This window comes from Cucurbita moschata, unplaced genomic scaffold (assembly GCF_002738365.1).
Source record: "Cucurbita moschata cultivar Rifu unplaced genomic scaffold, Cmos_1.0 Cmo_Scf00062, whole genome shotgun sequence".
NCBI lineage: Eukaryota > Viridiplantae > Streptophyta > Magnoliopsida > Cucurbitales > Cucurbitaceae > Cucurbita > Cucurbita moschata.
In genome coordinates this window covers 1,012,116-1,035,493 of record NW_019268578.1, presented here as the reverse complement: position 1 = coordinate 1,035,493, position 23,378 = coordinate 1,012,116, and the positions used below count along the sequence as shown (strand labels likewise).

General features: G+C 36.8%; 4 protein-coding genes across 4 annotated transcripts in view; 3 read left to right on the top strand and 1 right to left on the bottom strand.

The window, feature by feature from the left end:
• Positions 1 to 1,454: 1,454 nt before the first annotated feature.
• On the top strand, positions 1,455 to 2,770 carry LOC111437040 (transcription factor JUNGBRUNNEN 1-like). Its single transcript, XM_023074869.1, has 3 exons — positions 1,455 to 1,666; positions 1,752 to 2,038; positions 2,125 to 2,770. Exons 1-3 carry the CDS (start codon positions 1,486 to 1,488, stop codon positions 2,590 to 2,592), a joined length of 936 nt encoding a protein of 311 aa, XP_022930637.1. The 5' UTR covers positions 1,455 to 1,485; the 3' UTR covers positions 2,593 to 2,770.
• A 565-nt stretch (positions 2,771 to 3,335) lies between these two features.
• Positions 3,336 to 4,985, bottom strand: LOC111437039 (probable BOI-related E3 ubiquitin-protein ligase 3). The gene is made up of 3 exons (XM_023074868.1): positions 4,657 to 4,985; positions 4,243 to 4,576; positions 3,336 to 4,146 (listed from the first exon to the last, which is right to left on the bottom strand). Exons 1-3 carry the CDS (start codon positions 4,713 to 4,715, stop codon positions 3,571 to 3,573), a joined length of 969 nt encoding a protein of 322 aa, XP_022930636.1. The 5' UTR covers positions 4,716 to 4,985; the 3' UTR covers positions 3,336 to 3,570.
• Positions 4,986 to 5,823: 838 nt separating this feature from the next.
• LOC111437099 lies at positions 5,824 to 6,667 on the top strand. The gene is made up of 3 exons (XM_023074934.1): positions 5,824 to 6,143; positions 6,245 to 6,425; positions 6,533 to 6,667. Exons 1-3 carry the CDS (start codon positions 5,824 to 5,826, stop codon positions 6,665 to 6,667), a joined length of 636 nt encoding a protein of 211 aa, XP_022930702.1.
• Positions 6,668 to 7,149: 482 nt separating this feature from the next.
• LOC111437035 (callose synthase 7-like) overlaps positions 7,150 to 23,378 on the top strand; it is a 22,749-nt gene continuing 6,520 nt past the window's right edge. Inside the window, exons 1-28 of the mRNA XM_023074860.1 lie at positions 7,150 to 8,170; positions 8,987 to 9,087; positions 10,123 to 10,235; positions 10,328 to 10,415; positions 10,503 to 10,613; positions 10,710 to 10,868; positions 11,358 to 11,447; positions 11,561 to 11,652; positions 11,948 to 12,071; positions 13,607 to 13,741; positions 13,827 to 13,903; positions 13,977 to 14,064; positions 14,257 to 14,379; positions 14,462 to 14,579; positions 14,745 to 15,076; positions 15,236 to 15,288; positions 15,551 to 15,611; positions 17,311 to 17,392; positions 17,475 to 17,524; positions 17,652 to 17,738; positions 21,086 to 21,190; positions 21,527 to 21,621; positions 21,709 to 21,790; positions 21,909 to 22,072; positions 22,205 to 22,331; positions 22,521 to 22,618; positions 22,722 to 22,821; positions 22,914 to 23,065. Coding sequence (XP_022930628.1) covers positions 7,960 to 8,170; positions 8,987 to 9,087; positions 10,123 to 10,235; positions 10,328 to 10,415; positions 10,503 to 10,613; positions 10,710 to 10,868; positions 11,358 to 11,447; positions 11,561 to 11,652; positions 11,948 to 12,071; positions 13,607 to 13,741; positions 13,827 to 13,903; positions 13,977 to 14,064; positions 14,257 to 14,379; positions 14,462 to 14,579; positions 14,745 to 15,076; positions 15,236 to 15,288; positions 15,551 to 15,611; positions 17,311 to 17,392; positions 17,475 to 17,524; positions 17,652 to 17,738; positions 21,086 to 21,190; positions 21,527 to 21,621; positions 21,709 to 21,790; positions 21,909 to 22,072; positions 22,205 to 22,331; positions 22,521 to 22,618; positions 22,722 to 22,821; positions 22,914 to 23,065 — 3,218 coding nt within the window. The 5' untranslated portion in view covers positions 7,150 to 7,959. The remainder of the gene's footprint in view (positions 8,171 to 8,986; positions 9,088 to 10,122; positions 10,236 to 10,327; positions 10,416 to 10,502; positions 10,614 to 10,709; positions 10,869 to 11,357; positions 11,448 to 11,560; positions 11,653 to 11,947; positions 12,072 to 13,606; positions 13,742 to 13,826; positions 13,904 to 13,976; positions 14,065 to 14,256; positions 14,380 to 14,461; positions 14,580 to 14,744; positions 15,077 to 15,235; positions 15,289 to 15,550; positions 15,612 to 17,310; positions 17,393 to 17,474; positions 17,525 to 17,651; positions 17,739 to 21,085; positions 21,191 to 21,526; positions 21,622 to 21,708; positions 21,791 to 21,908; positions 22,073 to 22,204; positions 22,332 to 22,520; positions 22,619 to 22,721; positions 22,822 to 22,913; positions 23,066 to 23,378) is intronic.

The window sequence follows — 23,378 nt, the reverse complement described above, 5'->3', positions numbered from 1 at the left end:
GTCCCCTCCAAGTCCAATTCGAAAGCCCAATAGGGAGTGTAAATTAAATAATTAAATAATTAAATACCCAATAATCCCTAATCTTCTATCCTTTTCAAATTTATTATTAGTGTGTTAAAATTGTCCTAACTTCTACTGTACGCCCCTTTCCCTAGACATTGGACATCTGCCCCAACCTATGCAATTACATTCAAATCAAACTCCATGCTTTTTATATCTCTATTTATTTTTGTCCACAAACATTTTTATCTCCCTCTCCAAATTCTTTTATTTTCACTATTTATTCTTAAATTAAATTAAATAAATATCAAATTTGTAATTTAGAAAATAAACTTCATTCGTCGTTAATGCTATTATTCAAATATTGATAACAACATATTGATTGGACTACCAAATAATGACTTAACTTCGACGTAACATAACAACATGTAATATAACGAAGAAATTGGAAGAGAGGTTCGTTGGCTCCTGAACCTTCTATTGCTAATCAATGCACGATAGTTAAAGCATCCATACCTTTCAAAAAAAAAATGAGTGTTTCGTGTTTCTTCCGTTCATAAAAGACTTATGCAGCTTCCAAGAAACTACCCATAGAAGATGATATGTCAATTGTTTTGTTTCATTTGAAAAGAAAGAAAGAATTGGAGATATGTACGACTTGGGTAGCTTTCAGTCCTTTGCGTGTTTTCAAGCCTCATTTTCATAACATTAATTATTTTGCTCCGTTTTTCTTCCTTGCCTTATTATAATATATATGCTCTCTTTTTCCTTCTTCGTGCCTTTTCGAGATATCATTTGGGCACTACATTTTCTTAAACACTCTAAGTTCATCTCGTAGAAAAAAAAGATGCACTTTTTATTCTTTAAATTTTGTATTTTGAACTACAAGCTTATAATCAAAATAAATGATTGTATAAGCGCTCTCAAAACAATCATGAAGTCATTCGAATAAAGGGAAAGTGTGACGAAGAAGATAAGTTCACATGAAGCCTAATTTAAAGCGTGTGAAGGCCCACGCTAGCCCCCTAGCCAAAATGTCACATTCCAACCTCATAGCCCAAAAAATGTAGAGGATGGTATATGGTCAGGATTATTTATTTTACTCTTTTCCGCAAGAGTGAAAATAACAACTTTATACTAATTAAATTGGTGTTTAATTTGTATGATTAGGTGTAAAAATGAAAAAGAAGTGGGTTGAATTAATAATATAGAATAAATTTGTGATGAACGGGCAATAAAGATTTTTCGGTGGGAGTAATTTGGAAAAAACGGTGGGCCAAAACGTGAATTAATGTTGGATTGAAGGTTTTCAAAGGCTAAAAACGTAGTTTACCACGTCAATAATGGGAATCCTGTGAGAAATAAAGAACCGCGTCCAACAAAATGGCGAGAGTCAAAGTTTTGTGAGTTTGACGTAATGAATAACCAGTTTAAATGATTAGTATAAGAAGATGGGCACCCAATGTTTGAAGAACCGCAGAAGAAATGGATACTCCACAAGTTTGCGAGGGCGAGGATGAGATCCCGCTTCCCGGATTCCGATTCCATCCGACGGACGAAGAGCTGGTGAGCTTTTACCTTCGTGGGAAAGTTGAGAAGAGAGGCATCAGGCTTGGACTCATCAAACAGATGGATATCTACAAACACAACCCCTGGGATCTTCCGTGTAAGAACAAACTAAACATTACTATTAATATTATTGGATTCAAGGGAATAGAATTGTAAGGTCTTGTGGGGCGGTTGGCATGCAGATGGGAGCAGCAACGTGGGAGATAAAGAGTGGTACTTTTACTGCAAGAGAGGGAGGAAGTACAAGAACAGTATAAGGCCAAATAGAGTAACTGGGTCCGGGTTTTGGAAGGCCACTGGCATAGACAAGCCCGTGTATTCCAACGGAGGGGAGGGCAGTGAGTGCATTGGCCTCAAGAAAACGCTCGTTTACTATCGTGGAAGTGCTGGAAAAGGCACCAAAACTTATTGGATGATGCACGAGTTTCGCCTCCCACCTTCCAATTCCTATAACATTGCTCAAGAAGCGGTAACACATACTTCAAACTTCTTTTGCATTTCCTTGAACAGAATTCTTCTTTAATTTCCATGATTGTGTTTGTGTGCATGCATAAGGAAATCTGGACACTGTGCCGGATCTTCAAGAGGAATATGAGTTGCAGAAGGTATGGATCCAATTGGAACAAACAAGCGCCCACCAAAAACCCCTTGACTGATCAGAAGAACACGAAGCTGTGCAATGAGCAGGTCATGGGCAGTGGAGAAGTCAGTTATAACAATTGGAGCTGCGAGTCCATGATCGTCCAGAATGAGCAGAAGGCAGTTGTTCCTAGTGGCCCAAATAATCGTGAATGGATGAATAAGAATTATCAATACTATTACAGCAGCAGCTCCTCCATGGCCCCATCTCCAGTTTCCAGTGGCATTATTTCAGCTCCAATAGCCTTCCCCACAAATGAGCAGCTTGATGTGAATGATTTCTTCACAAATAGCAACTGGGATGAGCTGAGATCAGTGGTGGACATGTTGTGGTTAAAAGTCCCCAAATCAGATGAGATTTTCTTTCCTCTTTCTCTTCAGTAAATATTTGGGATTTGATTAGATTGGATGATCATTATTTATGTTCCATTATTTGAGGGATTTGAATATATAGTACTCATCTTAGCAGGGTTGATGTTACATGGGTTTAACCATTCAGATGTTACATGGGTTTTTGTTGTAACATTCTATATAGTGTTTAGATGGATCATTTTTCCCCGGCTCTGTAGTATTGAGTATTTTGAGTAGATTTTACATGTTGTTGTTGTTTGTTGGCTCGCTGTTTCTTTGTTTCTTCTTTAATTCAACCATATATGAGTATATGAATATAGATTAAAACACATGGAGCGAGAATAAGAAACATGGAGCGAAACATAGAGCGAGAATAACAAAATTGATCTCCAAACATCTCAAACAACAGAATAACAATCTGGTTATAAACTCCTTGGTTGGTGTATTAGGACTGTAACCAGATTCAGTCCAGAAGCTGCAACACCAAACTCTTCCAGTGCAGACTTCTGAAACATGGCAAAATTGAAATGTTTAAATATTGGAAAACAAAAGCTGGGTGTTCTGTTGGAAGCAGAGCAGAGAGTAATTCATAGCAGAGAGCAATTCTGTTGGAAACAGTAATTCATTCCATTCCATTCCATTCCAAGAGGGATCAAAGTTATGATTTTTGTAGTTCTGGAGGCGTCAGATTCACGGGGCAATGGAGGGGCCATGCCGGTCTTAAAGCCACACATACTACTAATAATAGTAAACAACGGGGGATGGGATTCCTTTTCTTTGGACCTACAATATTCAATGCATGTTGCCCCCACGGCGTCGTTTTCCACTTCTTTTACACATATATAAAACAAACTTGGGCTCCCATTATTGCCGCTGCCTCCCTCCCGCTTATTCCCATCCTATCAACCAGCGCCTTCCTGTTCAGATCCTTTTCCTTTCGCCTCTTAAATTTCCCCATTACATCAATTAAAAATAAAGAGGGCAGTTGTATTGATATCAAAAGTATCTTCGTTAAAGAGGAGACATGTTTACATGTACACTGGCGTTGTTTGAGGATTTACAGATGGGGCATACGTGCACCCATGACCCACACCCACTACATAGGCACAGATGCCTGCACGGCAATACCACCACACTCGCTGCCTCTTTCCCGCACCTTCTGCACCACCTCTTCCTCCTCCTCCCAGTATTCCTATTATTCTTATTATTCTCTACCACGCGCCACTCTCCTTCCCCCTCCCCCTCGTTGCTCCCGCAGCTCGACTGCGCCTCCTCCACCAATGCTCTCCCTCCATCCTCCATTCCCTGCTTCTGCTTTCGATCTTCCTTTACTTTACACGCGACTTCTAGATTCCTTCTTAACGTATTCACCGCATCTTCGTTCGTCTGTGCCATGTCGCGCCATGCTTCATTCTCTATACATAAACATTTCACTCTTTCCTCTAATGCCCAATTTAATTTCCCCATCTTTTCCATCTCTTCCTCCTTCGCTTTTAGCCTCTTCATCACACTCACTTCCATCGCTTCCATTATCCTCCTCGCATCACTATTCCGTTTCTCCTCCACTTCCGACCTCACCTTCTCCAACTGTTCCCATATGTAACCAAAACCCACGTCAATTCCAAATCCGGGTGAATGGAGTTTAGTTAATTAAATAATTGAATGTTGATCAACTGGACTTACGTGTTGGGAGATTATACGGTCGATGTCGAGTTGCTGCTGCTGGATCTGAGGGGAGATGTCTTCGCCAAGAAACGAGAAAGTTCCACAAGACTTGGGATAGGAGGCGAAAGGGTGGTTCCTGTTCATACATTCTCTAGAGCGCTTTCTTGGCAGAGGGAGTTCCGAATTCATTGTCGCGGAGGCTACAGTTTTGGGGGAAACTGAATCGACGATCGCGGAATTGTAAGGCGGAAGAAGAGTTTCGGCGGTGGTAGTTCCTGAGAGTAATGGAAGTCCATAACCCACTTGGGTGTTGTAAATATTCGCATCTCCTTCCATCGGAATCGGAAATTCTCTGCAAATCCATCACTCCCATCGTCAGAATCACATCCAAAAACTATAAGAACTGGAAAACAAAACCCCATATATGTATACCTGTTTCCTCCTATTAGTTGAGGATGGAAGAGATTAAGATGGCGAGCTTGAACAGCCATGAGAGAAAAGAAATGTTGCAGTTGTCTTGAAAATCCTGTTGCAAAACAGAGAAGGAGTCTTCGATTCTCATGCCAATCAGGGAGAGAAAGAGGAGAGAGAGAGAATAATGGGGAAAATTGGAGGGGGGACGTGCAAATGAAATCAAGGAAGCAAGCCGTATGGGGTGGGACGTGGGGTTGCCTTTTTTTGGGTTTGGGTTTTCTATTTTTGAACTGGGTTGCGTTTTGACTCTGCTACCTGCTTAGTATTTCAACAAAGGGAGGGAGGGTGTAATTTAGTGGGATAGCCAGGGGTATTTTAGTAGTTTCGGATGGGGCTATCTTAACCCTGCTTTCAAGGCAACTTCAAAATAATCGAGAGGGAAATTGGTTGGTTGGTTTGTTTGATTGATTTAAATAAGTCACAGCGTATGAATACGCCACGTAGCAAATGGACAGTGGAGGTAGAGACGAGGCCGCCACGTAGGCCCACATAAACTACAAAACACCTCTTTCTTTTTTTTTCTTTTTTTTTTTTTCTCATTTGGAGCCGGGCCCACGGAGACACGTGGGAAGTGCCAGCGTAGCAGTATGGGAGGGGTCAGAGGTCGTTGAGGGTACGGTGTACCCGGGTGGTGTGTTTGGCAGCATATTCAAAGTTTGGTATGGCGGAGAGTGCGATTCATGCTGCTCCCACGTGAGACCTCTAAGATTTTCATTTTCAATTTCATACCATCTTTGCATATATTGTATATTTAAATATGGTACAAAATTCATAAAATAAAATCATATCCTAATACTCTATAACGTCCCTTTGGACTCTTGTGCCTTACAAAACTATTCCTTTTTTCCTAAGTTGGGTAAACCCCAAAACGCTTGTTTCACCCACCAAATTGCCTAAATAGTCCCAAAGCTTTCAAATTTTAAAAACTCAACTCAACTCAACTCTTCATAATTAATTTAAAATAGTGGAGCTACTGTATTTGAGGCCCAAAATTTCTTCATTCAACCCAAGCCCGTGAGGCCCAAAATTTCTTCCTCCAACCCAAGCCCGGGAGGCCCAAAATTTCCTCCTTCAACCCAAGCCCATGAGGCCCGTATCTGAAAACCAAACTCCATTGGACCCAAGATGTTATGCATTATTCTTACATCTGTCACGTCCAACAACGTATACAGATATACGGAAACTTCCAGAGTTGAAATATTTGAATTACAAGTCAAATACGCGGTTGATGATATGAAACTCAAATTCTTGTTGGTGAAGCCAACAAACCGACCTTTCGCCTCATTTCAATTTCCATGCACCTTCTCTTTTCCCACCATATTTATTAATATATATAAGCCCCATGGATTCTTCATAAACTCGCATTCCACCATTTCTCTGCAATTCTCTAACTTTCCGTTGTTCATCTGCCATCACGAGCCAGTATCGCCATCAGCAAATTCCCAGTAAGTTGAAGCTGCCACCCACTGATTTCATTTTCAATTACTACTTCTGCAGTTTATGTATATTAAACAGAGTGGTTGTTTCTTTTTTAAATCTGTTGCAGTGGCCTATCCAGCGCCGCCTCCGTCGTATCCGGCGGTGGAGCAAGTGAAAGAGTGGAATTCGGGGCCTTATGTTGCAGCGCCGCCGCCAGTTGGGTATCCGGTGAGAGACGGTCCACAGTACCCGCACCAGAGTTTTACGCCACAAACTCAATCCAAGGGGGATGGGTTTTGGAAAGGATGGTCAGTCTCCTCTCCTCCTAGAATATTTGAATTCCCTTAAATTATGAGTTTTACAAGTATATATACAGAAATGATTATTAATAAAAGTTATGGCTGTGTGTTTGTAGCGTTGCTGCGTTGTGTTGCTGCTGGGTGTTGGACTGTGTCTTCTGAGCATGCTGCCTACCTTGGTTACTGCTTTAGACTGGAGCGATTCACATTCATTGTTTTGTTATTATTATTGTATTTCTGGTATATACTAGGTCTTATTTATCATTGTTTTGTTATTATTATTGTATTTCTGGTATATACTAGGTCTTATTTATCATTGTTTTGTTATTATTATTGTATTTCTGGTATATACCAGGTCTTATTTATCATTGTTTCATTCACATCTCTCTTGTTAATAAATAAATTTTGTTGCGTAATACTATGCTCCCATTCCTTAACACCATTTCTAACATTTGTTCACAACTTGATATTTTGTTTATAAATTGGACGTTTAAATCATACTTTTATAACACAATAATTAATTATCAAAATTAAATAAATTTATATAAGTGGTTGAGAAATCAATCCTTTTCTTAATTGTGATTTTAGGACATTATTTTAACCACAACATTTGTAGCGTTCCAATTTTCAACAGAATCGAGCCACAATGGTCTACTAACATGAAAATTACAAAAAAAAAAAAAAAAAAAAATTGAATAATGTATCCATTTGATCTTTAACTATTGAACTAAAAAAAGAGAAAAGAGAAAAAGAAAAAAGAGAAAAGAGAAAAAGAAAGTGTGTGATTTGAATCTGCTGATAGTTAAAAGTACAAGAATGGTGAGAGGAATATAAGATAGTTAAAAAGTACAAGAGAAGGAGGGATGAAAAATGAAGCGTTTTACAATCTCCTTTTTGGTGCAATTGTGAAGGTCATGTAAGTTCATCGTCTCCACTGTGGTTGGGTTGGCAGAAAAAAAAAGCAGTCACAGTGAGAGCGAGAATGAGAGTGAGGCGGGAAAAGCAAGCCAAAGGCTTTGTCTTGCGTCTTCCCACCTGAAAAAAGCGAGGCTCAGAAGAGTGCTTTATAGATTCATAGACAGACGACACAACATCACTCTCCACAAAGCAGTGTAGCTGTCACCTTTGTTAATGCATAAATTTAATTTATTAGCGCCAAAAAAGAAAAGCAAAAGCCAAAGCGCCCATTCCACACCCACACTCTTACGCCCTCTGCGTTCTACCTTTTTTCTTTCACCTTCAATTCCTTATCAAACTCCAAAGCAACTCCAACTCAATCATCCCACTCACTATTCCAATTCTTTTCTTTCTCCCTGAGCAATCCAAAAGCTCCTCCTCCCTCCTTCCAACTGCCCCACCTCACACTCAAAGCATCTTCCTTCTTCTCTGCTACTACTACTACCTACATAAACATGCTTCTCCCCACTTTCTTCCCCATTTCCTCTACTTTTCACATACGGACACCAACACCCTGTCTCCTTCGCTTTACCCAATCCCTCACCCCCAACAGTTTCCAGATTGTTGACACTTTCCAACCCAACTCATGGCCAGCTCCAGTGGGAGCAAGAACGAGGTGGGCCCGCCCCGTTCCTTGTCTCGCCGGGTTACCCGAACGACCACTCGGATGGTTGAGCTGCCCGAGGATAATTCCGGCATTGACAGCGAGCTCGTCCCTTCCTCCCTCGCCTCCATTGCCCCCATTCTCCGAGTCGCCAACGAGATTGAGACCGAAAATCCCAGAGTCGCCTATCTCTGTAATCACTCCAGCTCATATAATTTTAACTATAATACTTTTATTTTCATCTACGCCATTTCCTTCTGCTCTTTATTACGTTCTATTAACTGCCTGAAATCATCAATCACGATATACTTTACTTTTTTGCGTGATTTTTTTTTTTTACCGTACCGAAAACCCAAATGGAACGAGGTTACAACTGCAATCATTTTCATGTCTAGAGTGTTAGTCAATTGAGAGGCAGGGATGGTTTGTCTTTGCCACCACCATTCCTTACTCTCTCTATGATTTAGTAATTGTGGCAAGCCAAGCTTGGAACTGCTCCGTCACTTGAATTGGATGGACTTCAATAATGGTTTATGTAATCTCTAGAACACAATAATGTGGCTTCATTGAATTATATTGGGATACATAACACAAGTTCTTCTTTCATGCAACCAACCAAACCATTGAGTTTGCAAGCGACTTCATGTAATGTGAAATTATCTTCATATATGTTTAATTTTCCTCTTTCTCAATTTAGCCCCCCTTTTCTTAATGATATGAGTGGAAGAACTTTTTAGGGAGTATGCTGAATGGATACTGAAAATTTTCATCTATCAACTTCTTTCTGCCTTTTAACTTTTACCTTTATCCTTCACTGGTAGGTGATATACTTGGAAAAGTTTCCTTTGCGTAACTTGTAGTTCTGTAGGTGCAGTAAAAGAAAAATTACAGCTGGATCATGTTATGAGTGTGGCCATGTTACCAGAGAATTCTTATTTTCTTTTTGCACTGTTGTTTAGCTCCTAAAACCACAATTGAACTTTGTATTCCTTGTTACTTTAATTTGTAGGCCGCTTCCATGCATTTGAGAAGGCTCATAAAATGGATCCAACATCAAGTGGACGTGGTGTCCGGCAATTCAAGACCTATTTGTTACACAGACTTGAAAGGGTATACCTTTTAATATCATAGTGTTTCTAGATATGGTCGCAAAGTGAACTTCAATCGGCTCAAGATAATTACTTTCTAGATTTGGTAAAAAAGTTAGCTTTTAATAGGTTCAACTTTATTACTTAAAACATTAAACAGTTTACATTCAGATTATTATTATTATTTAACTTAAAGAATATGAAGAACAGACATTTTAGTTTGGGCAATGTGTTTGTGTCACATGTCAACCACTCCTAACTTTATTGGCACAATAGATATATGCTAGACACCAGTTGAGTAAGTTGAATATGAGTACAACACTTTTTTGGATACATGTTAACATTGGCTAAGGACACGTGATTGAAACTCATGCCAAACACTATTAGATATATGATGTATTCAAACTTTTATGTATTTGTTTACTCTTAAAAACGTGGACAAAAAATAGGTATATAGAACAAAATAATAAATAGTGGGAGTGAAGTATATTAATTTCCTTTTCTTTTGAGGACAAAAATACATAAGCTTGTTAAATTAAAATTTTCTTATATTTAAAAATGATATACTCTAATAAACGTCTCCTTTTCATGTCTATGTTAGATTTAAAGAAAATACACGGTGTCATGTTCATATCCATGTGTCATTCAAGTTAATTGCTTAAACCATTAATTTGTCGATTTACAGTCCTTTTCTCTACAAACTTTCATAGCCTCACAAATTTAAATTCTATACAAAACATCACAGTTATATGTTGGTCAAAAGTTTCCTTCATAACTTTTCCTCCTCTTCCCTGCTATGGTTTCATCTTTCAGAATCATGATGTTTGAACATCATCAAGCATCTGTTTAAATTATGCTTAATTTTTTAAGAAGCTTTTAAAGATATACATAATGTATTTTTTTTTCCTAAGGTGGAATGTGCAATAAGCACCTTAAATTTCTACTTTTTGAATGATAAGATTTTTGCAACATTTAGATATAATGCTTCATCTATATAATATTTTGTTGATTTAAGGCATGGATCAAAGTGCTCAAAGAAAATGTATACTTGTTACAGGAAGAAACTGAAACACACCCAATCCTTGAAAGACATGATGTTCAAGAAATTCAGGCCTTTTACCAGAGATTCTATAAGCACAATATCGAAGGAGGAGAGTATACCAAACGACCGTGAGTTTTGTTTCTCATCTTTCATATGCCACAGTTTTGGTTTGCATGCTGCTTACACCTTTTGTTCTCCTTTGATTCTTGAATTCCTGAAGGGAAGAGATGGCTAAGATGTATCAGATAGCGACTGTACTATATGAAGTGCTACAGACAGTGGTACCTTCTTCAAAAATTGACGTAGAGGTATGAGTCTTCAAACTTTCAATGCAAGAAATAATTTAATTCCTCGAACAAAAAACATGAAATAATTTGTCTAATTTGTCATTACAGACAGAGCAATATGCCAAGGAGGTTCAAAGGAAAAAAGAGCAGCATAAACATTATAACATTCTCCCCTTGTTTGCGATGGCAGTTAAACCAGCTATCATGGAACTTCCGGAGGTTAACACAAGTCTAAATGATACTATATTTGCGTTAGTTCACTACTTAACTTCTTAATTTTAGTGCCCTATACTTACTTTCATCAGTATTGTATAGATTGAAGCAGCAATTGAAGCATTACAGAAGGTGAACAATCTTCCTATGCCCCAAATTCATTCAACCGGCAACCCCGATGAAAATCCGCCAGCTGCAACGGAGAGGGTGAAACCTATAAATGATATACTTGATTGGCTATCCTCAATTTTTGGGTTTCAGGTAACTTGTCTTTTGGAGACTCTAGTTACAATGGAATTTGTTTTAGTGTTACTGGTAGTTGCTTCTGGAGGTTAGCTGGCTCTAATCCCAATATCATTGGAGGGTGTATAGGGTTTCTTTGATATTTGATGGAGTATTGAGACTTGGTTTCTTATAGCTCGTGGAATTGTGAATTTGTGATCCAAATTCCAATCCCTATACATCCAATCATCTGCTAATTTGATCTAGTTCTGCTCGCTGCTTTTTATCGTGTATTTCGTTCTTTCTGTTATTCATGCCAATAAGGATTAGAAGTTTTCATTGTTGGGATGTGTCCGTGATATTTGAGATTGGTGTTTTTTCTTCTCATAAAAAAGAAAATCGTGCTTTCTAAATACTTTTAGATTTGTTACATCCAACTTTAGTGAGTCTAGTTGTGATACCGTATGAATATGGTAAAAGGGAAGATAAGATCTGCTAACTGCTAGCATGTCTTCTTTGCATATGAAGAAAGGAAATGTAGCAAACCAGAGGGAACACTTAATTCTGCTCCTTGCAAATATTGATATAAGGAATAAGAACCCGCAAGTTGCTAAACAGGTAATTTGTTTTGCAGTTGAGAAATATCTATACTATTCCGTTTATAATGTGATCTCAAATTTCTATTAGAGTTCATGTGCTGCATCTCATGTTAATATTTTGTGTTTATGCAGCTAAAAAGTGGCACTGTACAGCAACTGAGTGAAAAAATCTTTAAGAACTATATTTCGTGGTGTAACTATCTTCGTTGGAAGCCAAAGCTAGGGTATATCTTACTACCATGAATATTGCTACCATTAGTTAATGTCTTGGAATTTTATTAAATTCCATTGATGCTGTCATCTGTGTTCTATATTGTTACATTGACATGCACACAACATATAAATGCCTTTATTTAAGCATATCTTATACATTATTATATATAATCTATGTAGAACTCGTTGTGATATTTGAACATTTGAGGGCTATTACCAAGGACATGATTTTTAACATTCGGATTTTCTTCTGGTTGTCACCAACACCTTGCGGCTTATGTATACATGGTTTATTTCGTCCTTCAGGTTTCCTCATGAAAGTGACCGTCAACAGTTGCAGCTTATTTATATTGGACTTCATCTTCTTATCTGGGGTGAAGCTTCAAATATTCGCTTCATGCCTGAATGTCTATGCTACATTTTCCACAATGTATGTATGTTTTCTTATTACATTCTTATGCCCATATAATGTCTTGAAATTTTTTTATTGTTCTCAAACGCTCGGTGCACTTGATGCCATTAAAATATCATATAAAATTGTTGTTTCCATTACAATTATTTATTAGCACCATGTTGACCTGATCATGAATACTTTAATGCCATTTTCATGAGCATCATTGTCCAGAAATTTGATTATCCTGAAAATAGATAATTGTTCTTACGTTCAAACTTCCTGAACAGTTGTGTTCAATAATTACTTTTCCTGAAATTTAGGTCACAATATATGACTAATATGAAATATTGCACGAAAGACGAGACAAGGTAATTGTACAGGGTGGAGACTGGATTTAATTCATCCAATTGTACTTCTAATTAATAATTATATGCATTGGAGCCAGCAAGTGATGAATCCATGAGATCTAGGTAGATGCTAGCAAGTTAAGGGCGTTGGAGTTGAAGGATAATTTTAGAAGCATGCCAAGGAACAGGAGGGGGGCCGTGGGGCAGAGGGTGAAACCTAGCTAGTTGTAAGTGTAACAGATTGATGGGCAAGGGTACAATTACGTGTTGAATTAAGGGAATATGTGAAAGTGAGAGATCCACCAAGATTGGGTAGGAGATACAATTTAGATTTGAGTCAGGAAGAGAAGGGAAGATTCAAAGTTCTTACAAAAAGTTAGCTTGCTCTTCATTGTTGGTTTAAGCCAATTAGCTAGGATCAGATTCATATCATACTTCTAGTTTACATTATTTCCAAGAATCAACTTACCGATATCGACTATTGTAGGACTATTCATCTGAACTAAGTAAGTTTAGTAATTATTGACAAGATGATAGTCTGCAGTTTCGTGGTCAAACCATATAAAGCAATTTTTGGCAGGAATAGCAGAATATTCCCAAAATGTTTACAAGGAACCCTAATTCCTTTGGAATAATATTTCTTCCGCTGCTTATCTTGGAGCTTTTCTTCAAAATGTGTTTGTAATTATCCCTTGATCTATATCAACTCCAATGGGACTACTTTTTCGTAGGCTTCAAGAATTTCCTACTTCTTATAGAAGATATCATGGGAATAATTTCAAATAGAATAAGTTCAATTTGGTGATGATGTAATGCAGTTCTAATTTACGCAGCATTTTGTTAGGCATATGATTGCTAAATTTTTGTGAGATAATATGAATCATGTAAACAGATTGGACGCTTAGGGTTTGATTTTGTTTTTTTTCTGTGTCTATGTGGCTTATTATGATCCCATACTACTCAGAGTGTGAGTACATTTCCTTTGTATTTATCACTTTCAATGAGAATCATGAAATTTAATTTGATTTGATCTAATTAATTTACCATTCTTGGAACAGTATTTGATCTTTATTGTGGACAAATTGTTAAGTTACGGCACATTACTTTCAAATGGTTACATTCTAAATTGTGACCTTTTTTAATTTATATCATTTTTTTTTAAAACTCTGAACATATTGTTGTTTAAGAATGCTCAATCTTATTCTTGTTTCTTCAATATGTAAGATGGCCAACGTTGTCTATGGGATTCTGTATAGCAATGTCCATCCTGTCAGTGGAGAATCGTTTCAGACAGAAATATGTGATGATGAATCATTTTTGAGGGAAGTAATAACTCCAATTTACCAAGTTCTTCTGATGGTAATTACATCTTTTATTTGATCAGTTTACCCGTTCCCTAATTTTCACAAGGATTGATCTAAGAATTGATTGCTTGGTACAACAGGAAGCTAAGAGAAACAAAGGTGGCAAGGCTAGCCATTCTACCTGGCGGAACTATGATGATCTCAATGAGTATTTTTGGTATGCTTCACCAAGAAGTAAATTCATGTTGAACTTTTGATAATATTAATTGAATTTTTTTTTGTTGATCTAGGTCTGAAAAATGTTTGAACCTTGGATGGCCTATGAACCCTAAATCAGATTTTTTTAGACATTCAGATTCTGTACAACCTGCAAATGCGGTCTCTCTCTCACACATGCTCTTCTTTCTTTGTGCTAGTTGATTTATACATTGTTCTCTTTGTGGCATATTAATCCAGCTGTAAAGTTTCTTCATAAAAATTGAGTGTTATTGTCTTGCACATGCTTGTCTTATGCTATACATTGGTTTGCATAATTTTTTTAACATTTATGAAACTGTATTTGAATTTTAGAATCCTAACCTAGTAGCTGCTGGAAAGAGGAAGCCTAAAACAAACTTTGTTGAAGTCCGTACCTTTTTGCATCTTTATAGAAGCTTTGACAGAATGTGGATATTCCTTATCTTGGCATACCAGGTTCTATCGACCCTTTGGCTTTCTTTTCTTTTATCACCTTTTCTCATGGAACACAATATCATCTATAACTTAATGATTTCAGGCTATGGTAATAATTGCCTGGAGTCCTGGTGGATCTCTTCTAGCAGTTTTTGATGGCGATGTCTTCAAAAGTGTTTTGAGCATTTTCATTACTGCTGCCATTCTTAATTTTGTGAGAGGTATGACATCAATCACGATTAATTCTATTTCATATAGTTTTTCAGAATGTGGTACACAAAGTTGCAGTTCCTGTGAAGCTTTCTGTTGATGACCGTCAAATATTATCTTAGCTAATGATTTTAAGTTTATGGCAATTTTCATCATGATGTATGCTTTCTCTGCAGCTACTCTGGATATAATTCTAAGTTGGATTGCATGGAGGAGCTTGAAGTTTACCCAAATACTACGTTATCTTCTAAAGTTTATAGTGGCAGCAGCATGGGTCGTGGTTTTGCCTATTGCATATTTTAATACCATGCAAAATCCCACTGGACTCGTGAAATTTTTCAGTAATTGGGCTGCGGACTGGCAGAACCAGTCATTTTATAATTATGCTGTTGCAGTATATATGATACCAAATATATTGTCTTGCTTAGTATTTTTGCTTCCACCTTTGAGGAAAAAGATGGAGCGTTCAAATTGGCGAATTATCACATTTCTAATGTGGTGGGCTCAGGTAAGTACGTTTAACATTCATTACTTTTGACTGAAGTGCTTGTTGCTGGTTGTTTAGATGCTATATATTTTGAGTTTGGCTCTCGTTTCGTTTTTCATCACATGTTCTAGGTTCAGTTCTCTTTAGTCTCATCAGATGTTTGGTTTGGCCATACTGCAGCCTAAACTTTATGTCGGGAGAGGCATGCATGAAGACATGTTCTCATTGCTGAAGTAAGCATAGCTTTATATTTATTTATTCCTTCTCTCAATTTAATGCTGCTACAGTAGAGGCAAGTACCAACCTAATGCTGCTACAGTTCTAGCATTGCAAACAACTGTGGCTCAGCTACCATTTTAGCTTTTATTTGAAATTTCTTTATTGTCTACATAGGATCTCATGCGACAGAACTTTTTGGTTACGTGAGTGTTCTGCATTGCTGCCTTTTCCTGTTTTCATTATCTCTTACTGTTGATAAAACTTTCTTGGGTTCAGGTATTCACTGTTTTGGATTCTGCTGCTAATCAGTAAGCTAGCGTTCAGCTACTATGTGGAGGTGATTGTTCTTATCAACCAATAATTTAACTGTAGTACCTTACAGAACTCATAAATGCTATTCATCTAAGTTCATAATAATCATTTTCTTTTGTACTTAAAAGGGAATATTTGTAAAATATCTGCAAGGTGATTCAATTTATGATGTGATCGAACAAGAGGAATGTTTTAGAGAAAATTGTTTTCTAGGAAAATAGAAAATGAAATGAAATAGTTTATACTCGTACTCAACCACCCGGTCATATCTATTGGTTAAAGAAGGGCCAATTTAAATAATATAGGGCTTAAAGGAAATAGGTTCAAGCTATGGTGACCACCTACTTAAGATTTAATATCCTATGAGTTTCTTTAGGAACCAAATATAATAGCAGCATTAAATTGAGAGAATTTTTGTCCAGAAATTTTGAGCTTATGTGCATTGCATAAATAAATGGGTTTGTGATTCGTTGTTTTTCTTGCCTATTGTGCACCAACTTGGAAATAGAGTATGTAGGACATTTTATTATTATTATTATTATTATTTTTAGATTTTCACTTGTGCTAGTGGATTTATCCACTATTTTCCATAGGAAAACTTCACCTTTTTAGGATGATTTCCTTTCTATATTGTGTTTGCGAGCGTGGGGTTCATTGCTTCTACTTTTTCTCCTATGTCCATCATAAAAATTTTTGTAGAGAAGACCTCATCAACGCTAGGTAGCCATTTCAATGAGTTTACTTCTTTAGACAATACAACTGGGGCAAGGTCGATCCTTTAGGTTCCTACCAAGCTCCAAATCCCATAGTTTGCTGACATCATCCCTATGTGTACTTTCTCCATCACCGACTTATGGAAAATGCACTTGGTGATGAGATTTTGGTATATTTTTTGTACATCCATGGCCCCTTTGCTGAAGATAGAGGGGGTCAATTTGTACATGATGTAGGAGTATATTTAGACTTTATAAGTTTTCTCCACTAGGCGGTGTCTTCGTGATAAAATTTCCATATTCATTTGGGGACTCGAAAATAGACCAAGTCCTCCCTTGTCTGCGGGGAGGTTTAGGATATTCTATCGGACAAGATGTGAGCCATCTTTCCATCGATAGTTTTTTAATAATCTTTTTGTATCCGTACCCACTTTTTATGCCATTTCGAACAGAAACATGTAGTTAGGGGGGAGGTTGGACAATGTGACTTGTATTAGGGTGAGTCTTCCGCCTTCGGAAGTATAACATGATGACCATGTTGATAACATTATCGAGACGTAAAGGCCTTCAAAAGTTTCTCAAGACAAAACGACTTGTGAACACGTTTACAATATGGTCTTTTCTATTATTTCAATTTAATTTAATTTTTATTTCGTGGTCAAGGCTGAATGTGATTGATAAATGAACCACCATGAATTTACCTAGTGGTCAATAAAGGATATGCAAATAATAAAGGGCTTGGATGGAATGAGTTTGAGTCATGGTAATCGCCTACTTGGTATGTAAAATCCTCTGAATTTCTTTGGCAATTAAATGAAGTAGAGTAGTCCTTATCTCTCTCAGTCCTATTGGACTGGATACTGAACCGCTTCTTTGATACAATAAATGCAGTAACTAAGCATGGCATGACTAAATTACCTCATTGCCTATACTGGTGAATTATTTTTACCATGTTTAGTGGAGACATTAATATCATTGAGACTCTAATGTTTATTATTTGCATTTGAATAGATATATCCGCTCGTTGGTCCTACGAAGTTGATTATGGGAATGCATATTGGTAATTATGAATGGCACGAGTTCTTTCCACATGGTAATATTTTATTATTGGAAGAAATATTAAACTCATTATTAAGATGCTATATCTGGTTCTAACGGTTATTTTGGAATGGTAGTGTCATATAATATTGGCGTTATTATAGCAATATGGGCTCCAATTGTCCTGGTAAGTGAAGTAGAACTTCAGGAATGTATGATGACTACATTTAAGATAATTGTTCCTATTGCTGCACATCATGACTTGTTGTAGTAATGTTTTGTTTTGTTTTATTTATTTATTTATTGTTGTGTAGGTTTATTTTATGGATGCACAAATTTGGTATGCAATATTTTCAACGATTTTTGGTGGCATTCATGGAGCCTTCAGCCATTTGGGTGAGGTTAGTGTTTAGTCTCTTTCTATCGAGTGAAAAATTGTAATGACATGCTTTTAGAGGTTTTGAATCACAAATCGCCACGTGGATTGAAGGTAAAAAAAGGCAGTAAAATTTTTCAATTTTGTAAGACAGGAAACACGGGGAAAATAAAGTCAAACTTAAACAGTAAATTGATATGAAAAGTGTTAAACGTACGAAGCGTGTCCCCAGTGTCAGAGAAAACAATTTACAAAATAACACAAGTTTCAAGAAGATGACATTAAAGTAATATAAAAAACAAAGGTTCCCTGCAGCCGCATGCTCCCATCGTCGAACAATGGTCTACGATCCATCTATAAACAAAGAATAGCAGGAATGAGTATAAAAATACTTAGTAAGCACCTACTTGTAGGCTCTCATCGAAACTTCTTCTATTCAATGTTTCTTAAGCTATGTGCTTATTTAGGGTCCTAGAGTTGGCCAATTCCATGGCTTGGATTTATATCTAGCTCTCTCAAGCTCTTAAGGTTCATTTCTAGCCCTCTCATGCTCTTAAAGTTCATATCTAGCCATCTCAAGCTCATATCTAGCCCTCTCAGGCTCGTAAAGTTCATATCTAGCCCTCTTAGGCTCGTAAGTTTCATATACCCTACTTACATATATTCCAAGGGTGTAAGTTACCCATCACGGTGTATTCAGGTTTCAGGGTGCATTTAGCCTCTTGTTTCCTAATTTCTAGGGTCCAACACGTCAACACGCTTCTTGTGCATAAGTCTGGGTGCCCTCGTATGTCTCGAGCTCTAGGGAAGTCTAACAGGTATGGAGGAGTCATCGCTCGTGATAGGTGACTTTTAATCTACCTATAACTCCATACATGCCTACTACTAAGCGATAGCCGAAAGCTCCCCTAATGGCACCTGACAATGCTCCCTATTCCTCTCCATTCCAAGCTAGAATAGTGCAAGGCCAATTCCAAGCACAACTGAAGCTCCCTCAGTAATACCCTCTAGTGTGCCACGGACCCTAAGGGGGTGATGTCGCATTCCTATATGCTAAGTGAGCCCTCACCAGTTGATGTGAGTTCACGATCAAGGGTTGCACCCGAACTGTCCCTACATAGACCTAGCCGACCCATGTCGTCATAATACCCTAAATGTGGCTCAAGGACTCAGGGAAAGTTAGCATAGACTAAGACTCACTAACATATCATGCATATGTCAATTAGGGGATATGTAGGTATTCCAACCTTCTAGCATGCATCTAGGGCATACATGACATTAAGTCATAAAATATACATATCCGCACAACATACATGCATATCAAGCAAGGTACAATAAAACATAACGTGACAAAGTCCTAACAAAACATTTAAATAAATCAGATTACATGGTGGAAGTCCTAAACATGCATATCGAGCGAAACTTGTTAGGATCGCTCAACAATGCACACACTCGATCTAGATGAACACAAAGAACAGGATAGAGAAAATGCAATGAGAACTCTGGCTAAAAGTTTTATATTGATGACTACAGATATGTACAGTAAGGAGAATACAGAGAATATAGAAAGTACATTTTCAAAGCTCGAGGGATATATATATGATTTAGCTTGCTATATGTAGTTTTACCAGATATAACCATCTACTATATATAACCATCTACTATATATAACTATCCACCATATATAGCTTTACCAGATATAACTTTTTACTATACATAGCTATTTACTATTCATGACATTTTACATTTAACCAATATAGTTTTAACCGTTGAATAAGCTATTTACTATTCATGACATTTTACATTTAACCAATATAGTTTTAACCGTTGAATAAGCTATAAATAAGCAGCAGGTTACATGACCTAACAAAACTGACATAAATCCATAATTATTCATATTTGAATCATCCTTAAAACGTTTAAATTATTCATATGGCCAAGTCCTATCCATCCCTACAAGTATTTCTTGCTTAAAACTTCTAAGGGCAACTTACTTGGTTGTCGACTTCATGGGCTTGGTTTGAGTCTTTAGAAAATTTAAAATTTCTTATAGTTCCTCAAATATGTCCTAAATTAAATCAAAAGAATAAAACTGGTGAAAACAACTTGGAGGCTTAAAAACCATAAAACAAGGGATGAGGTCGAAGAAATTGACCGTTGACCATACGGTCACGTGTTGAGGATTGTTGGAAGGGAGTCCCACGTTGGTTAATTTAGGGAATGATCATGGGTTTATAAGCAAGTAATATGTCTCCATTGGTATGAGGCCTTTGGGGAAACCCAAAGCAAAGCCATGAAAACTTATTCTCAAAGTGGGCAACATCATACCATTATGGAGAGTTGTGGTTGCCCTTAACTTAACCATGTCAATAGAATCTTCAAATGTCGAACAAAGAAGTTGTGAGCCTCGAAGGTGTAGTCAAAAGTGACTCAAGTGCTGAGCAAAGGGTGTACTTTGTTTGAGGACTCCAAAGAAGGAATCGAGCCTCGATTAAGGGGAGACTGTTAGAGGGTTCCATAGGCCTTAGGGGAGGCTCTATGTTGTACTTTGTTCGGAAGGATTGTTGAGAATTGTTGGGAGGGAGTCTCACATTGGCTAATTTAGGGAATGATCATGAGTTTATAAGTAAGGAATACATCTCCATTGGTGTGAGGACTTTTGGGGAAGCCCAAAGCAAAGCCATGAGAGCTTATGCTCAAAGAGGACAATATCATATCATTGTGGAGAATCGTGGTTCCTAACATCACGTTGACGTGATGCTGGTCCTCTGCTGACGTCACTAATCCCTCTTTTCTTTCTTTTTTTCTTGGTACAAATCCGGATATTACGAAAGTATATTATTGCCCATGGTTAAGAACTAGTAAAACTCTTTTGGGGGCAATATAATAAAATTGTGGTTAAATTATAAGTTTAAAACTTGAAATTTTAGGGTTGTGTCGAATAAATCTTTGAACTTTAAAACGTATCTATTAGAAACAACTTTCGTGTGTCTAATAAGTCTTGAAACTTTCAATTTTATGTCTAATAAGTCTATGCTTTCAATTTTGTGTCTAATTGGTTATTGACCTATTCAACCTTTATAAAAATTAATGAATCTATTAAACAAAAAATTGAATTTTATGGGTTGGACAATAATCTTTCAATTTTGTGTTCAATAGGTTCATGAATTTTAAAAGAGGTCGGATATGCCTACGACATATTTATCTTTTTCAAAACTCATGGACCTATACAAAAAAAGGTTTAGGGACTTAACTTTGTAAGTTAACCTAAAATTCAACTTTCTTTTTACTCAACTGTTACAATATTTTACCATTTTATTGGGTGAATGATTTTTTACCCTGCTATCATTTTCTAACCTCGGTATTTTTTAGATAAGGACACTTGGCATGTTGCGGTCCAGGTTCGAGGCCATTCCTTCAGCCTTCAGTGAACGACTGGTTCCATCATCAGATATGGATTCCAAGGGAAAGGACCTGGTAATGTTAGTTTTGAAGTTATTGATATATTCTATTGATTATGAAATTCTAGTAGTATCACATATTTTTCCCTTCAACTAAATATGGAAGTCCATGCCTTATTACAAATATGAATGGTTCATTGTGTTTTAACTAATGGTGATAACATGATTTGGAGGTTGGATAATCGATCAAATAATACGAAATTTCAATATTTCTTATTTTAGAATCATTTCACTTGTTTATTACTTCTAAATTCTATCTAAGAAGGCAATACTTTCAACTTTTAATTAACAACTTCCAGCCATTACTTAAATTATTCCTTTTGTTTATAAAATGTATACTTGTTCATCACAGGTTGAATCACGGGTAAGGAAGAATATTACCAACTTTTCTCATGTCTGGAATGAATTCATACTATCTATGCGACAAGAGGACCTGATCAGTGATAGGTCATCACCGCAATCTTACTATGAAGTTCAATTTACATAAAATTTGGAAGTTCCCAACATTTTCCTCTGACTGATACTTTCATGCAGGGATAGAGATTTACTACTGGTTCCTTATTCTTCAAGTGAAGTCTCTGTAGTACAATGGCCTCCTTTCTTGCTTGCTAGTAAGGTATATAGGATCCTTGTAGACTTGTGAGACAGTTGAAAGGCATGCGGTGCACATTTGTTGTTTTTGAATTGAAACTAGTTATGTAACTAACTAAACTTTTTTTCTCCAATGATGCTAGATTCCAATAGCATTGGATATGGCGAAAGACTTCAAGGGAAAGGAGGATGTTGACTTATTCAGGAAGATTAAAAGTGATGATTATATGTATTCTGCTGTAATAGAATGCTATGAGACACTCAGAGATATAGTCACTGAACTGTTGAAGGATGAAGGAGATAAGATGTAAGGAGATCATAATATTAACGCTTTATTTTAGATAGTCTTGATACCACCTTTTCTGCTAACAACTTTATTTGATGAAAAACACTTCCTTTTCCTATCCATTCTCATGATATTTGTTCTCTTATAAAACAGAATTGTGCGGCAGATTTGGTATGAAGTAGAAATTAGCATTCAGCAGCAAAAATTCCTAAGCAATTTCAAGATGAGTGGTCTTCCTTCACTCAGTGAGAAGCTCGAGAAATTTTTAAAGCTTCTTGTGGTATGTCTTTTGCATTCAATAAATGTTTGCAATGATGATGGTGTCTTTGATAGAACAAAAACTGTATATTAGTTTTGGGATCCCTTTTATTGTGGGCTTGTTTTTTGTATGCTCTTGTATTCTTTCATTTGAAGTTCGGTTTCTTATAACAAACTGTACATACATTTAAGCAACTGTGTGTTTTGACAGCGTGGTGATGACAACGAAGTTGGTGGGTCACAGATAATCAATGTTCTCCAGGACATATTTGAGATTATCACGCAGGATGTCATGGTTAATGGCTCTGAGTAAGTCTTTTGAAGTATAAGTATGTGTACACATTAAAACATTGTATTAGGATGAACCTCGTTTGATATTCTTTTATGTGCAACCGTTTATTTCCTATGTTAGAATTCTTGGAGCAGAAGATGGAAACTCCGATGGGAAGAAAGGGCAGAGGTTTGAGAATATTAACATACAACTTACACAAAACAAATCGTGGATAGAAAAGGTTTTCTTTGCTACCATTGAGCTTTTTTTATCTTATTTTCTTTAGATATCATTGAAAAATTAGGGCTAATTTTCTATTGCATTTGTTAACAGGTTGTCAGGCTTTCTTTGCTTTTGACTGTCAAGGAATCTGCAATTAATGTACCTCAAAACTTGGAGGCCCGTCGGCGTATCACCTTCTTTGCGAATTCCTTATTTATGACTATGCCTAGAGCTCCTAAAGTCCGTGACATGCTATCGTTTAGGTCCGTCATTTTAGATTTGGCTTTCATGCATTTCAATCTCCAATTTGATGACTAGTTGTTGCCTGAGACTTGCGAGAAAAAAAAAAAAATGATATTTTATAGTATTTATATAATGTGCTACAACAAATAGGTACGTTCTGTTGGAAGTTGATGGTATTCATATCATTTGGATGGTTTATTTATATTTTTCTAAATCTTTTTATGGTTAGGTAGGAGGAATTCTAGTTTTTCTGTTTCCTGTTGTTTTTAGTACATACTGTCACCCACAAAAAAAAAAAAAAAAAAAAAAAAAAAAAAAAAAAAAAAAAAAAAA